Below are 17609 nucleotides of genomic sequence, written 5' to 3' on the forward strand. Positions count from 1 at the left end.
ATCAACCACTGGTGTGCTCTTCAGTCCCTGGCATGATGTCTCTGAATCCCAAATCCTGTTCTGTGTATGCTGCTGCAGCAAGTCACATGATCCAGGTAAAACTCAATGCATACTTCCTGGTTCTGTGTGCAGCTGCTGCTGCTGCAAGCTGCTGACAATCAGCAATCACCTGGAGGAATATAAGTCAGCTTCCCAGAGTTCTCCTGGCCTTCAACAAATGTCTGCTCCCTGTGTGGTTACCCCAGAGACAGAGAGTTCCCAGGCTCCAGACTATCCAGTGCTTCCAGCGATTCCACCTTCAGTGTCCTGCTGCTACTGCTGATCTACCAGTTGCTACTGCTTACTTCATCCCTGCAGTTGAGTGTTTCCAGCTACCCCCAGCAGAGGTCACCGCTGGCCCTGGCTAGCTATCTCCGCTAGCTCCCAGGCTAGGCATCCATATTGGCTCCCAGGCCAATCTCCTGCTATTGCTCAGCGTCAGTGACGATCACCAACTTTATACCTGATTGTCGACAGTACTGTTTACCCCTGGGTTGACTATCCAATACTGCAGTCTCCAGCAACAGTTACCACCAGTGTCCAGACTGTCCACATCCCAGGTCGACCACCAGCTATTGAGCTTTCCAGAGACTTTTACCACCAGAGTCCTGACTGTCAACATCCCAGGTTGACCCACGGCTTTTGTGCTTCACTAGAGACTTTCTCCACCAGTGTCCTGGCTGTCGACAATCTTCAACCGCCCGTGTTGGCTTCCAGGACGTCAACTGCCCGTGCCAGCTCCCAGGCCATTGACACTCCTCACGCTCCCAGGCCGACAACCATAATTGGCTCCCAGGTCGTCGACACTCCTCCGGGTCCCAGGCTGACAACTGTCATCGGCTCCCAGGCCGTCGACACTTCTCCGGCTCCCAGGCCATCAACACTCGCCTACGGTTCCCAGGCCGTCGACAAGTATCTCTCTGGCTCCCAGGCGGTCGACACACTTCTATCGACTCCCAGGTCATCTCCAAGTATATACGGCTTCCAGGCCGTCTCCAAGTAGCTCCAGCTCCCAGGCCGGTGACACTTCTACCGACTCCCAGGTCGTCTCCAAGTATCTCCGGCTCTCAGACTGCTACCTGTCATTCCCCTGTGTTTCCCAGTGTCCCCAGTGTTGCTATACAGCAGTCAGTGCCATCAATTCACCACCAATGGTTAAAGTATTCCATTATAATCATCGCTCTGCAATCTCCTGAGAATCACTCCTGCCTGTCACAGAGGAACCTGGGAAGAGGGCCACGACCTGGCCGTCAGTTGCAATGAAGTCCATATCCCCTTGGTGAAAACCACTGATGGCTTAGACTCCGCCCCTCTGTCTTAGGGTATTGCCGATCCTCTGTGCCTCCCTCTGGATATCACCAGTGCATCCTAATGCATGAGTTCCAAATACCTGAAACCACCTAGCATCCAGTTCCCTGCGCCCTCCAGTGGCTCACCCAGGTCATTACTGGGAACACAACCAGACCAGCCTGTGACACCTAGCACACAGTGACATGGTCAGGTGCCCGGGTGATGGAACAAATTAGTGTTCTAATAACAGACTATATACATTGGTAGCATCAGTGGGCATGCATAGGAGAGCATTGGGAGAGCAAACATACCAGATTGTTGTTCTGGGAGATGAGCCAAGATGTAGAGTCCAACTGCTGCACCAGCGCTATTTGCAATGTGGTAAAACATGGCGCCAGGGGGAGTGTTTAGGAAATGCCACTCAAATAGGCTGGGTCGCGCAACGGTCGCCCCGATGGACAGCAGCAAAAACCACTCACGACCGGCACGAGATGGACGGTCGGTCGGGCTGGTATTAACGGATCCTACCTGCAGCACATAGGACCCACGGCGCGACCAACCGAGCGGCGGGTATGCGCATCGGATAGGAATCGGATACAATCTACATACAATCGGTCGGTATTGTATCAGGATTGACGGGATTGAGGGAAAATCTGGTGTGTACCCAGCATTAGGCAGAATTCCATAGGATACTGGATCTGCAAGTAGTCTATGCATTTCTTTTACGTAATCCTCCTTGTTCATCAAAACTAGACCTCCCCCCTTATCTCCCGGCTTCAATACAACATTATCATTTGCAATCAATTCTTTCGGGGACGCATTTTCTTCTTTGGTCAGATTGTGTTCTCTGTTCTACCCTGTCCTGCAGTTTTTCTAGATCTCTTCTTACTAATTGTGAAAATAGTTCAATATTAGGACCCTTTGATTCTATTGGATAAAATTTTTTTTTTTTTATTTGGTCTCATTTATCACTAACTGTTATTGAAATATTAGTTGGTTTCTCAATGGAGTTCTTTATAAAGTGCGGTTTAAGGGTCAGCCTACGTGTATACAAATTAAGATCAATGCATCAATCAAATTTATTGACTTGCTGCTGGGGCAAAGGAGAGGCCTTTTTTACAGTTGTTCTTGTTTAGATGTTAATACCATATCTGATAAATGAAAGATACAATTTTTTTTTACTTATTAGTTTAACGTTCTCTTTTTGAACATGAGTATTCTTTCCCCCCCTTTTTTTGCCCCGTCGTCGCGATTTTGTTTGCCCCAACGCTGTGGGGTTAATGGTTCTGGCACCTGATGGGTTCCCAGACCTTGACGCTGCTCTAAAAAATGATGATTAGATGCTGTATCATTACTTGAATGATTCTGTAAAGGTTGAAAGCGCTTAGATATTTGTGGGGTTCTAGCTTGTTCAGTAGTATATTTCTTGTTATTCCAAGCTGCCGACCTATTTACTTTGGTCCATTTATTAGGTGTTTGTTGTTTATTTGCCCGTTGTCTAGGATAAACTGATTGGGGTTTTTCTTTCTTCCCACTTTAAAAACATTTTCTCTTGTGGTTGGCCCGATCTGTTTTTTATATTTGCATTCACATATCTGTTGGACCTATTTTCATTACGTTGTTTGTGCCAAGTTCTTACTTGATTAGATGTATAGTCATCTTTAGCTCTTTTAAACTTTCTAATGTTTAGTTGTTTTACTTCATTTTCTATTTTCGTCAATTTATCACCCACATATTGTTTAAACTCTTGGATTTCACCAGGATGTTTATGTTCTAATTTATTTTCCTATGTACTAATGTATTTTTTCTATTTCTTTAAGATTTCTCTTTTTCTTCATAATAATTAATCTCTTTAATTCCAGAGAACTCTCGTTGAGAATTCTGTACCATTCTGTTAAGAAGTTCTAATTTTTTTGACCAAATGTAGGTTCTTTTAATAAACGGAGACCCCTAGGTATACGGGCACATTTTACATAATTGTCTAATGTCTCCATGTCCCACCATGTACGCATCTCTTTAATTAATAAATGCTCTAAATCTACATATTGGTCTCCTTCATCTATGTTAGCTAATGCACTGATGTGCTGCCGTGCTCTCTATTCTCTAAAGTCAAACAGTTTAGACATAAATAACCCTGCTGCTCTGTTAACAAAGGATAGTCACAATAAATACAACAAAGAAATAAACAGTGCCAGGGACGTGCAGTCAGGGGAGGCAGGGGAAAATACTTATGACACGTATTATGTGTCATAAGTATATCCTTTGTATTATTATAATCATTTTTACCATTTTTTTTTATTAGTTTATGCGGCATCAAGAGCGATGCCTCTCGCTGTCTGTTTTACAGCAACAGACACAGGGGCGGGCAGTGGGCAGGGCTGAGCTCCGGGGCTGTAAAAGCTCATTCAGAAAGCACATATAGGCGGCACCTATAGCGGTGCCTCGGTGACAGGGACGTGCTTTCTGCCTATATGACAGCACGCCCCTGTCACTGAGGCAGAAGTGATTGGGCACAGTGATGCTGTCTCAGTGACAAGGGCGTGCTGTCATACAGGCAGAAAGCACGTCCCTGACCATCATCATTATAAGTGAGCGGGACTTCTATTGCGGGGGGGACTTGTATTGCGAGGGGGCGAGTGGGACTTCTATTGCGGGGGGGGGGAGCGGGACTTCTATTGCGGGGGGGACTTGTATTGCGAGGGGGCGAGTGGGACTTCTATTGCGGGGGGGGGGGAGCGGGACTTCTATTGCGGGGGGGGAGCGGGACTTCTATTGCGGGGGGAGCGGGACTTCTATTGCGGGGGGGGGGGAGCGGGACTTTATTGCCGGGGGGCGCTGACCTGTATTGCCGGTGGGGAGCGGGCGGAGCTGGGCTGAGCTCCCTGCGGTAAAGTCTGGCACCTCTGAACTGCGGGAGACCTGGCGTGACCTGCAGGATGACCAGGAGCCGCTGACCTATTGAACACTCAGAGTCAGCATTGATGCGTGAGGTACTACTGCTGCTGCAAGTTCAAAGCGCTGCTATACAATATTGTTACACCACTGGTTATTAGTCCTGCTCCATGTGTTGCTGCTTTTTTATTTTAAAATTAAATGCATATTTTAGATTCATTTAGGGGATGGGTTCTAGGCATTAAAAAGTGATGCTTGTTCCAAACATTTCTAACCCTTGTTCTCCTCTCTTCCCCTCTCCCTGTCTTTATCTGTGTCCGCTATTTTTCTCTCTTCCCCCTACTTTCTCTCCCTCCTCCTCACTGCTCTTCACTAGCCACCCTCTCCTCTCTTTCTCTTCCCCTGCCCCCCTCTCTCAATCCCCCTCCACCTGTCTGTCTATAACCTCTCCCTCCCCTCTCCTTTTCTCTCCTGGCTCCCCATCTATCTCTTCCACTCTTTCCAATGCTCTTTCCATCACCACACCTCTCCTTGTTTCACCTCTCTCTCATCCGACATGCCATTACCAATAAACACTTGATTTTTACGTTTCTTATCAAAACCCACAATGACTGCTTTCTATCATCTATATATATGTCTAGTGTCCGTGAGTCTCAGAAACGCTGCCATCAGCTGGCAGAGAGAGAAACTATATCTCTTTCTCACACATGCACACAGAGAAGGTCGCAGACTAGCTTTCGAAGCTTTTGCTTCAAGCAGGATTACTAGTTTAGATATAGAGCGCGTGCGTGTGTGTGTGTGGAGGGGGCACCAGCATTCATCTTGCCTCCGGGCGCCTGGAACGAACTTACGCCACTGTCCCAGCTCCTGCTGTTATCTGGACACCGGGCACCGGCGCACGCTGCGCTCCCTTTCCTGTCCGATGTCACTCTTCTGCCTCCCGCCTGCGCTCTTTTTTGTGTCCTGGTGCCTGTCCCAGAACGCTCTGGATCTCTGCTGGAGGTCTGTCTGGGCGGCTTGCAAGCAGTGGCTGGACAAGCGGTAATGTGTGTCTGGGGGCTGTTTTTTTTTTTATGGCACAGGTGTTTGTGTTAAGGGACAGACTTGTTTGTGTGTATCTGTGTATTTGTATTGTATCAGAGGTGTGTATCTGTGTATTTGTGTAAAGTGACAGAGGTGTGTGTTTGTGTAAAATGGCAGAGGTGAAGGTGTGTACTGTTTCTGTGTGTTTGTGTAAGTCAAATAAGTGTTTTTAAATGAAGTATATTTGCCTAATGTACGAGCCTCAGAGGTTATTTTAAAGAGTATTGAGCCAATATACTTCATTTAAAATCACACTTATTTTACACAATCACACAGAAACAGTACACACCTCTGTCACTTTACACAAATACACAGATACACAACACTGTCACAACACATACACAAACAAGTCTGCCCCTTAAAAGGCTATTACATTTGGCCGCATTTTTTTTTTTATTGAAAAATGTATGTAGGCAGACGCCATGGCGGCTTGGTGGAGCCAGCAATGGAGAACGCTGGGTCCAGGTTGCTTCTTTCAGCGCTGACAGGCAGGAGCTGTTCTTTCTGGTCACTGCTGCTTATGCAGGGGGCAGCTACCGCACCTGCCTGTCAGCGCATGAGCAACCTGGACCCAACGCTCCCCACAGAGCCTGTCGGCGCTGGCTCCACCAAGCCAGTGCCTCACCAACCACAAACCTCACCGCACGTCCCTGAACAGTGCGCAAATGGTTAAAATAAAAATACAAATTAACATATATGATGAGAGCTTCCAAGACAAATCCCCACTCGGATCTTATGCAATTCTCGAGGGGAAAAGTTGATAATAAAGGAAAATTGTCCCTTGCTTAGTTTTGTAATGCACTCAGTTTGTAAAAAAACGGCTGCTCCGTGCTGAACCACACAGGTGTCCTGAATCCCACAGGCAAAGGTAAATTTACAACGAAAAGAATGGGCGCTCCATAGTGCAATTATCATAAGTTAAATTTTTTTTTATTTATTTAAGATCAATCCACCACAACGGTCAGGGTGACGTACCACAAGTGGCGGTCTACACACATTGCAAAGATTAAAGCATAAAAACAGTGCTCAACACCTTGTTACCACTGCTGCAGTGGTCACTCACGCCGGGTGCCGGACGGCTCCCAGACAGTCGGGATTCCGACAGTCATTACTCCGACGACGGAATCCTGACTGCTCCCTCGTAGGGGTCCACGACCCCATAAAGGGAGAATAAAATAGCCCGCAAGGGGCTTCATTGCCCTCCCCCCGCTGTGCAGTTGGAATCCCGACTGTCGGTGAAATATACCACACCCTCACGCCTGGGCTCCACAGTCTGGATGAGTTCACCGCTGCTTGTTGCAGAGCAGACAGGAGCCATCCCATCCCCTAATGTAGGTGTTATCAGGGCTCCTGGAGTTGATTACCTCTGTAGCAGTAACAGGTGCACTGCATACTGTAGCTCAGTGTTTTTCAACCACTGTGCCGTGGCACACTAATGTGCCTTGAGCTGTTCTCAAGTGTGCCCCCAGATCTAGAGATGCCCAAACCAGTTTACAGCCACCAACTGTTATTTACTGGTCTCTTCTTTTCGTGTAAAGAGCAATGTATTTTATTTTTGTTACCTGTGGGGACCAGTGTGATTTCTTTTATATGGGGGACAATAGGTTAGTTTTTTTCCTGTGGGGGCTAATGTGTTTTGCCCTATGGGGATCTGATGGTGTGCCTTGGCAATTTTAAAATTGTATTTAGTGTGCCACAAGGTAAAAAGGTTGAAAATGACTGTTGTAGCTCCTCTGGAAGAGCAGCGGACACATTGTGGATGCTGCAGTAAATCCACTCAGGTGTATTTTTACCATCTTGGTGACACACAATTTTGGAATTTAGCACATTGTCGCGACATCAGATGTTACATGCGGATTGAAATAGAATGTAAAATTCTCTCTCTATCTCTATCCTTACATACCTGCCATCTTTAACCAAACCTGGATCGGAGCCCCGGTGCAGACCTGCCGCACTCATTCCCAAAAAGGTTCATGACCTCATGTAAAGCAGGCCTGGCTTTTATGCACTTTGGGGGTTATTCTGGTTGATTGGCTCAGATGCGTATTCCCATCCTTGCGGGTCAACGTAACCCGCCTTGCAAATGGTGGTATGCCACCATTTGCAAGGCATGTTCCTTTGCACAGCATGCAAATCGATGTTTTACATAAACATCCATTTGCAGCATGCAGGGGAACACCCACATCATTCGATGGTCGGCGACCATCGAATGATTTGGAACATGCACGCATATATATGTAAGGGTGCTATGAGGCATCCGGTGCTGTCAGCTGCCCGCCCCTGGCACCCACATCACGGCCTCATTAGCATGAGAATGCCCAACGATCACAAAAGCTAATGAGGCCGCTTGCCGCCCCACACACATCTCCGCCCCCCGCCCGATGTCCTGGGAGCGTGCCCCCAGCGATCCGACTATTCGCAGTGGGGGCATGCACCGTGTGTATACACATGCGCAGAAATGTGCTTGCACAGTAACAAAACATCGGTCCCCGTGTGAACGAAGGCCCTTGGCGATTGGACCTGAATAAGGTCCTTTATGTATTCTTGTGATTATTCTTGCGATCATTATTTCTTTTAATGAAAACGTTATTACATTATGCCACATTTAGATTTCTACTTTCATGTTGACATCCCAGTGGAGTGGAAAAAGGGTTGTTCTCCCCTCCTTCACAGTCAGGGACATATTCATTATCGACAGTTTGTGGTATTTCATTTGTGGAGGCGCTATATTACAGTGGACATCAAACTTTCTGTTGTTTTAACAGACCATGCACTTTATTTATATAGTTACTAGCCACCCTGCAGCTCTCACTATGGGCCTTATTCTAGTTCACTCTTTCTGACAAAATCCTTCTTAGATGGATAAAACCATGTGCACTGCAGGTGGGGCCAGGGCCGGATTTGTGCCTAGGCCAGTGAGGCACCGGCCTCAGGGCGGCACCAATTAAGGGCGGCAGGCAGGCTGACATTCTGTTAAATAGCAGCATGGCACAGTAGTAGTAGCAGTGGGCAGCGGCGAGTGACGAGCGCCGCCGCAGCAGACATTAATTATCATATGTCGGCTGCAGTGCCGCTCGTCACCCACTCTGCCATGCACATTACATCACCGCTTAGTGGCTGGGTCCGACGGTCCCCCTGCGCGTCCGGAAATGGCTCAGGCTCACTGCTTCCGACTCCCGCCCATTGGCTACTCTACACACATACACAGTCTATTGGCTGCTGTGTATCCAGCAGCTGAGCTGAGCGGCGTGCAGATCCTCCCTGCGCTCAGTCAGTCACAGTGTGTGAGCCGGAGAGAGACTGATGGAGACACTGTGCTAATCACTGTACTAATAAGTGCCTCCCTCCGGGTCCTCCGTACAGTGAGGTCCCAGAGTGCTTAAAAAATTATTAAGGTGGGCTACAGTTAAATTTTAATGAAATATATATATATATAACAATGTATATACATATATGATTACATTAAAATAGGGGGGGGCACACAAAAATGTTGTGCCTAGGGGTGGTCTGACCCCTAAATTCGCCCATGGGTGGGGCAGATATTACTTGTGCAGAGAGAGTTAGATTTGGGTGGGGTTTTACTTCAAAGTGATATCTATATTGCAGTGTAGAAATAAAGCAGCTAGTATTTGCCCTGCGCAGAAACAAAATCACTCACCCAAATCTAATTCTCTCTGCACATTTTACATCTGCCCCCCTGCAGTGCACATGGTTTTGTCCATCTAAGAAGGATTTTGTCAGAAAGAGTGAACTAGAATAAGGCCCTATGAGCCATGCTGCTGAATCCTGACAATTGCGTGGCCGGTCCTACACACCAGGGACATTGTTGGACCAACGCGTTTCACTGCCTGCAAGGTTTTGAAAAGGGTTATAACTGAGCAGAGACACACCTTGACAAATATTTATTATAAAGTTCAATACACAGTTTAGTTAATATTTAACTTTAACTTTTGGTTAAAAATCCCTTTGAATCAGATTTCTTATCATGTTGTACCTTTCTATATTCGTACTGTACTTTTATTTTATATTTATGTTGATGTTTATAGCTTCACATCAATATATCATGGTAGCAGTTAAATCTGGACAATTTTGTTTTGTTTTTGCACAGTCATCGAAAGAGATGAAGAAAATGGTATTTTACTTGTTGAACTTAATCCACCCAATCCCTGGGAGACTGATGCCCGAATTCCAATGGATTTGGAAGCAGGAGAGCTGCAGGTATATAAGATTTAAATATTTGGACACCATAATGAGGGTAAGGGGCATGACTAGACTGTTCTGGGCCCCATAGCAAAACTTTAAAAGAGCCCCGCTGCACTATGTGAGAGTGGTGAGGAGAGGTGGGGTACAGCAGTAGGGGAGATGGAGGGAAGCAGAGGATGGTGGTTGTTGAAGAGGGGAATACTGGTTGCCTGGAAACCCCCTCCTCTTGGCAAGTGCCTTAAATTATGATAACAATAGCATTGGTATATAATATGATTAATAGAGCTGCCACCACATCAGTGGCGTAACTATAGTGGTGGCGCAGAGAAAGTGTGGGCCCCGGCCCCAGGGGTCTGCAGGCCATAATTTCCCGCCGCTTTCTACCGGTACCTTCCGTCACGGTCCCGTCTATCCCGGAGCTGCTATAATGAAAACGGATTCAGTATGAAATCCTGGCGTTCGGGATCCCGGCGTTCAAAATTCCGACGCCGGAATCCCGACCGCCGAAATCTCGACAAGGGGGGGGACGTGGATCGCCCCCCCCCCCCCCCCCTTGCGGGCTCGCTGTGCTCGCCACGCAGTGGGCCCGGTGCCTCGCTACGCTCGGCATGCTAATTTATTCTCCCTCCAGGGGTGTCGTGGACACCCACGGAGGGAGAAAGTGTCGGGATTTCGGCGGTCGGGATTCCGGCGTCGGGATTCTGAACGCCGGGATCCCGACCGCCGGGATTTTAACTGCATCCCATGAAAACTGACACTTAGAAAATGGCTGCCCCCATACTGCAAACAGTTTTCTGTCTGCAGTATGGGGGCAGCCATTTTCTATGAGTCACTTTTCATTATAGCACCAGGAGCTGGCTCCGGGAGAGATGGGACCGTGACCGCAGATGTGGCCAGGCAGGTACGGGCATGGGGGGCACCGAGAGGAGGGGAAAAAATTTGCAGCGAGGGGGGCGCAAATTAAGTGTAAGGGACAGAGCAGAGCTGCTGCACATGCCCAGTGTACCAGCTTCTTCTACCACATTTACTGTATGTGTGGATCTGTGCCCTCAAATATCGCAATGGAGAAAAGAGTAGCTGCAAAGAGGGAGAGATAGAAGCCTTACTATGAGGTGGGAGATTGTGAACTTAGAAAGTGCAGTACTGGATCTATTATGTTTGTGTGATTATTTAGTATTTATTTATTAGGATATGTTTAATCTTTTCCTGACAACATATCTTATTTAAATGTTTGAAACAGCCTATACTATAGACCATATGTACTGTTAAATATTAATAATGTATTCCATACAGTATCCAGTGTATGATGAGACCAATTATCAGGGCTGTTACCGCTCCCCCAGACTCCCGTACTTACTCCAATGTGCTGCAGAGTGGGAGATTTTGGAGTACATTTGGAAACCCCCCTCTAAAAATTCTGTGTTTGCCACTGTGAGTAGTTTAGGCCCTGAGTGTTCAGTAGCGTACATATACACAGACAAGAAGGAAGAGTTTGATGGCAGTGCCAGTCAGTTTACGCTGACAATATCACAGCTACCCAGTGCCAGTAGGCAGGTCCGGTGCTGGTGTGGAGATACTGTAGGTCGCACCTGCTGATGGTGTAGGCGGTGTCCAGGGATCGTACAAAGCAAAACAGAGGGTGTACCTGGCAGGCTGTAAAAAGAATATTAAATTGGAACGGTATCTTTTCCAATAAATTGTATTAATAATTATTAAGCTGCAATTAAATTATGGAATTCCATATAATTTTTTTTAAAGAAATTGATAAAAAATATGAACATACAATATTGCAATAGACTTGTTAACCAACACTGTGCAAAAGAGTTGTACAGGGCATATTACCATACGGGCATGGAAAATTGTAATGTCTTCAATTTAGCAGCAATGGACACCAATGGTGAGATTTAATAGTTTGAGAGATTCAGAAAGTGAGAGATTTGAAATCTCCAGTGTTTTTAAAGCGGCAATCAATTACACTGAAAATCAAACTGGTTTTGCAGTGTAAACGATTGCCGCTTAAAAAAAACCTGGATATTTCTTACCAAATCTCTCACTTTCTGAATCTCTCATCCTATTAAATCTCACCCCAGGTGGCCAATGGGTCCCAGAAACAGAGTCCAAAGTTGGAATTAGGTTCCTCTGATGGGGCGTAAACCTGGATGACTCGTGCAAGTCTTGGGCTGTCTCGGATTGCCTTCCGGATATGGAGTTTATGGATACTTGTTTAAGAGGTACTTATGTAGTAGCTGGGCGCCCAATTTGCATATGCACGGCCCCGTAGTGAAATCGCATCGCATGCGATTGCTAGCATGAGATTCGATCGCATGCGATGCGATTTTCCTATGTAATTTATTCACTGCTTTCTATAGGGTGCGATGCCATTTAATGTATCGCACCCTATAGAGACATCCAATGGGATTTAGGCACCCCCCCCCACTATCCACGCCATCCCGAAGCGTGGCGATCGGCGGTGGAACGCGTCCTCCCAAACTTTTCATACCCCCACTATCCACGTCCGCATGGAGTTGATATTATATAGTGTGGCGAGCATAGCGAGCCACCGAGCCTGAAGCATGGTGAGCGCAGCGAGCCCCGCGAGGGGATGCGGAATACATGTAACGCAATTTGCGTCCCCTCGTGGGGATCCCTGTGCTTGCCACACTTCAGGCTCGGTGGCTCGCTGCACGTGCCACACTATATAGCATCAACTCCATGCTGACGTGGATAGTGGGGGCAGGGGCGCTGGAACGTTTTTAGGTTGGGGGGGGCAAGATATAATCTCATTTTGGCGCCCCCTAAATTGCTATATGTTACCCCCGGGCACTATACACACTGGCAGCGGCATATACACGTGGGCATTATACACAGGGCAGCGGCATATATGCATGGGCATTATACACAGGGCAGCGGCATATATGCGTGGGCATTATACACAAGGCAGCGGCATTTACGCATGGGCATTATACACAGGGCAGCGGCATATACACGTGGGCATTATACACCGGGCAGCGGCATATACATATGCCATAGATGATTATTATTATCACCTGTCCTGAGGTGTGGCGGTGTCTCCGGGTCTGTTGTGCTGCTGCTGCTTTCGCATCTTTGTCCGCCACCTCTGTCCTCCGCTCACCGGCTCTTCCTGAATCCTCACACATGAGGCGCATGGTCAGGCAGCGTCGGCGTCATGATGTGACCTGTGCATATCTGCGGTTACATTCGCTGGCTGTGATTGCAAGGATGTCTGGTGCACCCATGGGCATGGAGCTGAATCAGGCCCAGTGTTTTAGCATTTTTTGGCAAATTAATAATTGGCAACATTGACTTAATCCCATCTCAGCAGTTCTGAAAGATGGCATACGCAGAGACAGATAGTGACAGCGCAGATACTGGGGCTGCAAATGCACACACAAGGCTGGCTCCTGCCTTTTACTGTAACAGATATGCTTAAGGCAAAAGCAGTGCCAAATACCCAAGTGACCACCATAGATTATTATCACCTGTCCTGAGGTCTGGCAGCGTCTCTGGGTCTGTGGTGCTGCTGTGGCTTCTACCTCTCTGTCTGCCACCTCCATCCTCCGCTCACCGGCTCTTCCTGAATCCTCCCTCATAAATCAAGCGCACGTCGGCGTCATGATGTCACCTCGTGCAGGGGAGCGGCGGCCATGTTCCTGTAGCCGGCGGCCAGCGCCGCTGACAGGAGGAGGACTGGATGCGTCCTCATTGCAGGGGGCCGGCGGCCATGCTACTGTAGCCGTGGCCAGCCAGTGCCGCTGCGCTGACAGGAGAAGGTGCCGGTGGACAATGAATGAAGATCATCACCAGGCGGCCCGCAGCGATAAATGGTAAAGTGGCCTGGGGGGCACATGGCACCCTGCCCCCCGGCCCAGCCCGCCACTGCTTGCTGAGGCGCTAAAGCAGCTGTGCGGGCGGGTGGCTGCGATTAATCAGTAATATAGGCGGACGGGCGGAAGGCTGGATCAAGCTTAATCAGCCCACCGCCCGCCCGCCCATATTACTGATTAATCAGCCGCCCGCCCGCACAGCTGCTTTAGCGCCTCAGTTATTTTGGGGGGGGCAAGCTGCCCCCTCCCCCCCCCCGTTCCGGCGCCACTGAGTGGGGGTATGAAAAGGTCGGGAGGATAGTGGGGGGGTGCCGAAGTCCCATTGGATGTCATACAAGTATATACTACATGAAATGGCATCTCACCCTATAAAATCGCATGCGATCGCATCGCACCGCCCAAGGCCAGAGAGCAGTGAATAACTTACATAGGAAAGTTGCATCGCATTGCATGCAAAAAAACGCATGCAATGGGATTTTCTTACGCAGAATCGCCCACTAAGCTATTTGCTATTTGCTTAGTGGGCGCCTGGCTACTACATAAGTACAGTTTAAGAGAAAGTTGTTGGATTGTCCATATTCCATAGGTGGCCCTCAGTGGTGGTAAATGCAATTTGTTGTAGTCCTTTGTAGAGTACTAAAATCTCAACGCGTTTCCCTGGGATCAACCTCACAGCTTCCTCAGTAGCAGAATATGCGGATGGTGTAGGCGGTATCCAGGGATCCTCCGGTGAGGAACAGAATGTAAGTGAAGCTTGATTAGCCATGGGAGAAACAGCCATGATCGCTGGCAGAGCACCACTTTGAGGAGCCAGAAGCATAGGATAGTAGGGGTATGAAAAGGACCCCTTTTTCCATAGGAATCATTTTAACATTGATTCCTATGGAAAAATCGGGTCATCGCATCCGATGATCGCATGCGATGCGATGCGATGCGATATCGCATCGCATCGCATCTGATTGTATGCCTTAACTTAAGGCATACAATCAAAAAATCGGACGCCCAGATAACTCACAAGTACCGCAAACTCTCTTACCGGTTAAGTGTCTGCGCAGGCTGAGCTTGCATTTCAGATCCAGGCACTGCCTGCGTCCTGTGTATTATGCGGCCACATGATATCTGCTTGCCCTAAGCGTAAGGAAAAACTCCACCTCATAGCCCATCAAGAGAGGGTCGGTTAGGAGTGATTAAGACCTCTTCATCTTTGTTCGATTGTATTCTACCAGTGTCCCTACAAGTTGTACAACGTTTCAAGACGTCTCTACACTTCTAGATTCCGGAGCGGCTGAGAACTTTGTAACAGCAGAACTGGTCCAGCAGTGGGCGTTTCAGATCCAGACGCAGTCCTGTGCACTATGCGGCTGTCTGGCAGTCATCTCCCGGTTCCCTCAGCGCTGCTGAGTCCGTGGCTGAGCAGGGTCTCGCTCCCCTCATGCTGAGTGACAGTGTCTAGTGTCCGGCAAGTCTTCAGTCCGCCGCCATTGCTCCTGGCCACAAGCATAGTGTATACAAACAGACTTTCCTGCGTTAGCCTAACATGGGGGCTGCCATGCTCCTTTCAGTCACATGTCAGGCTGAACCAATCATGTGCAGTCTAAGCTCCCTGTCATACATACCCAGCCAATCCTGGTCTTCAAGTGGGTATAAGTATGCTGGGAGTCCACAGACTGTTGCTAGTGCTTCATTTGGCAATTGTCTCCTGTTGGTGCAGTTGTCTCTCTCTCTGCTGCAGTGTGATTTACTCCAGGTATTCCAGCTCCTGTGACCATCCAGGTATTCATGCTCCTGTGATCCGGTGTCCAGTCTTGGTCATTCAACTCAGCAGTTCTCAGCCTACTGTACCTCCGGTGCATTCGATGTTCCAGCCATCATTCATCTGCATTCGATGTTCTAACCATCGTTCCTGTGCATTCGATGTTCCAGCCATCGTTCATCTGCATTCGATGTTCTAACCATCGCTCCCCAGCATTTGATGTTCCAGCCATCGTTCTGCCAGCATTCGATGTTCCAGCCATCGTTACACAACTCATCTGAAGGCAAGCTCCAGTAAAGTACTGCTCACACTGGGCCTTATTTTGGTTCATTCTTAAGTAGCCTAGTGAATATGTTGCTTGTACTCTTATAACCACATAACGGCCTAGAAATAACTTCACACGTAGACACTTATCTAAAATAAAGACGCGACACCAATAGCTTAGATTAAACTGTCATACTTATTTATTTAAGAACTGGTATGACCCCCGATAAAGGGGATGGCAAAGACCAGGCACCTGAGACCAGAGACCGTTCAGGGGTGTTGCCCCGGGCAACGACCAGGTCGTTCCCAAATTCCTACACACCCCTTGCCAAAGGCACAGCCCGCCCTGCGTGGACATCCCCCCGCCTCTAAGGCCTGACGCGAACATATCCGCCTAAATGTTCGTCGCCCCACCGCGCTGAGTCGAGGCCCGTCCGCCCTCCTGGCAAGGAGAGGGGTAATACCACGCAGGGACCACCTGACGCCCTTCTAGAATCCTGGTCGAGGGTGCTGTCCCGCCAATTTTAAAAAATTATAATAGCCAATTGAATCAAATTTTTGTGAGGCAAAGCCTTTAGAAGAAGGGAAGGGAGGGTGGGGATCAAAGAATCAAAGAGGGCGCATACCCTTGCTACCCTAACCTATATACCCCTGACCTGGGGTGCAACCCCCTTTGCCCCCCATTGGTGGGGGCTTCCCGCCCTGGATTAACCCCTCCTTCTATGCCCTGTCTCTCTCACTCAACTTTATTTACACAGCCCAATTCACAGGCTCTTAACTGCACTTGGGCTTATTCAGCCCTCGTTTAAACTAAGTAGCCTAGTGAATATGTTGCTTGTACTCTTATAACCACATAACGGCCTAGAAATAACTTCACACGTAGACACTTATCTAAAATAAAGACGCGACACCAATAGCTTAGATTAAACTGTCATACTTATTTATTTAAGAACTGGTATGACCCCCGATAAAGGGGATGGCAAAGACCAGGCACCTGAGACCAGAGACCGTTCAGGGGTGTTGCCCCGGGCAACGACCAGGTCGTTCCCAAATTCCTACACACCCCTTACCAAAGGCACAGCCCGCCCTGCGTGGACATCCCCCCGCCTCTAAGGCCTGACGCGAACATATCCGCCTAAATGTTCGTCGCCCCACCGCGCTGAGTCGAGGCCCGTCCGCCCTCCTGGCAAGGAGAGGGGTAATACCACGCAGGGACCACCTGACGCCCTTCTAGAATCCTGGTCGAGGGTGCTGTCCCGCCACAGCAATGGTACTTCTCTACTGCCCTGTGCACCTAGTACCAATGCCCCGCCATACCCTACAGTAATGACACCCACTAAATTAACTGTTTAAAAATATCTTCCAGAAAAATCGCCATGCCCTCCTCTGAGAGGTGCACTCCGTCTGGCCTGTACATGCCTGGTTTCTCCGTCACAATGTTCGGGTGCCTAACTGCCCTTCCCCCTTGCCTTAAGACAAACCTGGTCAAAGCGTGATTCAGCTTTTTCCTAGCCTTCTCAATTGCCACAGGGTTTTTGGCGCCTCTCCATGAAAAACGTGGTACAATGTCTGACCACACCAGCTTCAAGCCGCTCCACTTACGCAACAAAACCAACAGATCTTTCTCCATTTTTATCCTTAGAGCAATGCCTGTAGTTTTAGCCAAGTCGTTGCCTCCCAGATGTATAATTAAGGTATCGGGCTTGACAAAACCGCTACTCTTCTTTTCCAAAAACCCCAACAAGTCCTTCCACAACATGCCTCTAACACCCAGCCATCTCACTGATTTTGCCTTTGCTAACACTGGCGCTGTTCTGGCTAGGCTATTTCTTTCTGCCCAAAAGACGTATGAGTGACCTACAAACCAAATCACCCCCGTGGGGCCAAGGGGAAGGGGAAGGGCTGAAAAGAAAGCAGAACCTAACGATTAGTATCCATACTTATGCTCTATAGTAACAATTAACGGGTTTAGACTGAGGTCCAAGTGGAGGTGAAAAACTCAAAAACCTCTAGAGGGCTTCTTAGTTTGGGGCCAGATTGAATTAAGCACCTCTTAGAGGAAAAATAAAAAATTCACTCCACACCGACGATTGCGGAACGCTAGCCGTTCCCCAACCGTTTGTAAACAAGACGTTTTTGGACCCGCGCAACAGGCGCATGCTATACTTAACTTGTAATTAACTTATACTGCTATACTTAACTTACAATTAACTTACATATATATTTTATAACTAAAGCAT

The 17609-nt window shown here is 48.2% G+C and overlaps 1 protein-coding gene across 2 annotated transcripts in view; it reads left to right on the forward strand.

Annotated features, from left to right (window-relative positions):
* LOC146080472 (cytidine monophosphate-N-acetylneuraminic acid hydroxylase-like) overlaps positions 1-17609 on the forward strand; it is a 199462-nt gene that overhangs the window by 102670 nt on the left and 79183 nt on the right. For both annotated transcript variants that reach the window (XM_083187813.1, XM_083187814.1), the window contains one exon: positions 9413-9522. In XM_083187813.1, the coding sequence (XP_083043939.1) occupies positions 9413-9522 (110 nt within the window). The remainder of the gene's footprint in view (positions 1-9412; positions 9523-17609) is intronic.

Source organism: Crinia signifera, chromosome 5, assembly GCF_055691185.1.
Source record: "Crinia signifera chromosome 5, ASM5569118v1, whole genome shotgun sequence".
Classification (NCBI taxonomy): Eukaryota; Metazoa; Chordata; class Amphibia; order Anura; family Myobatrachidae; genus Crinia; species Crinia signifera.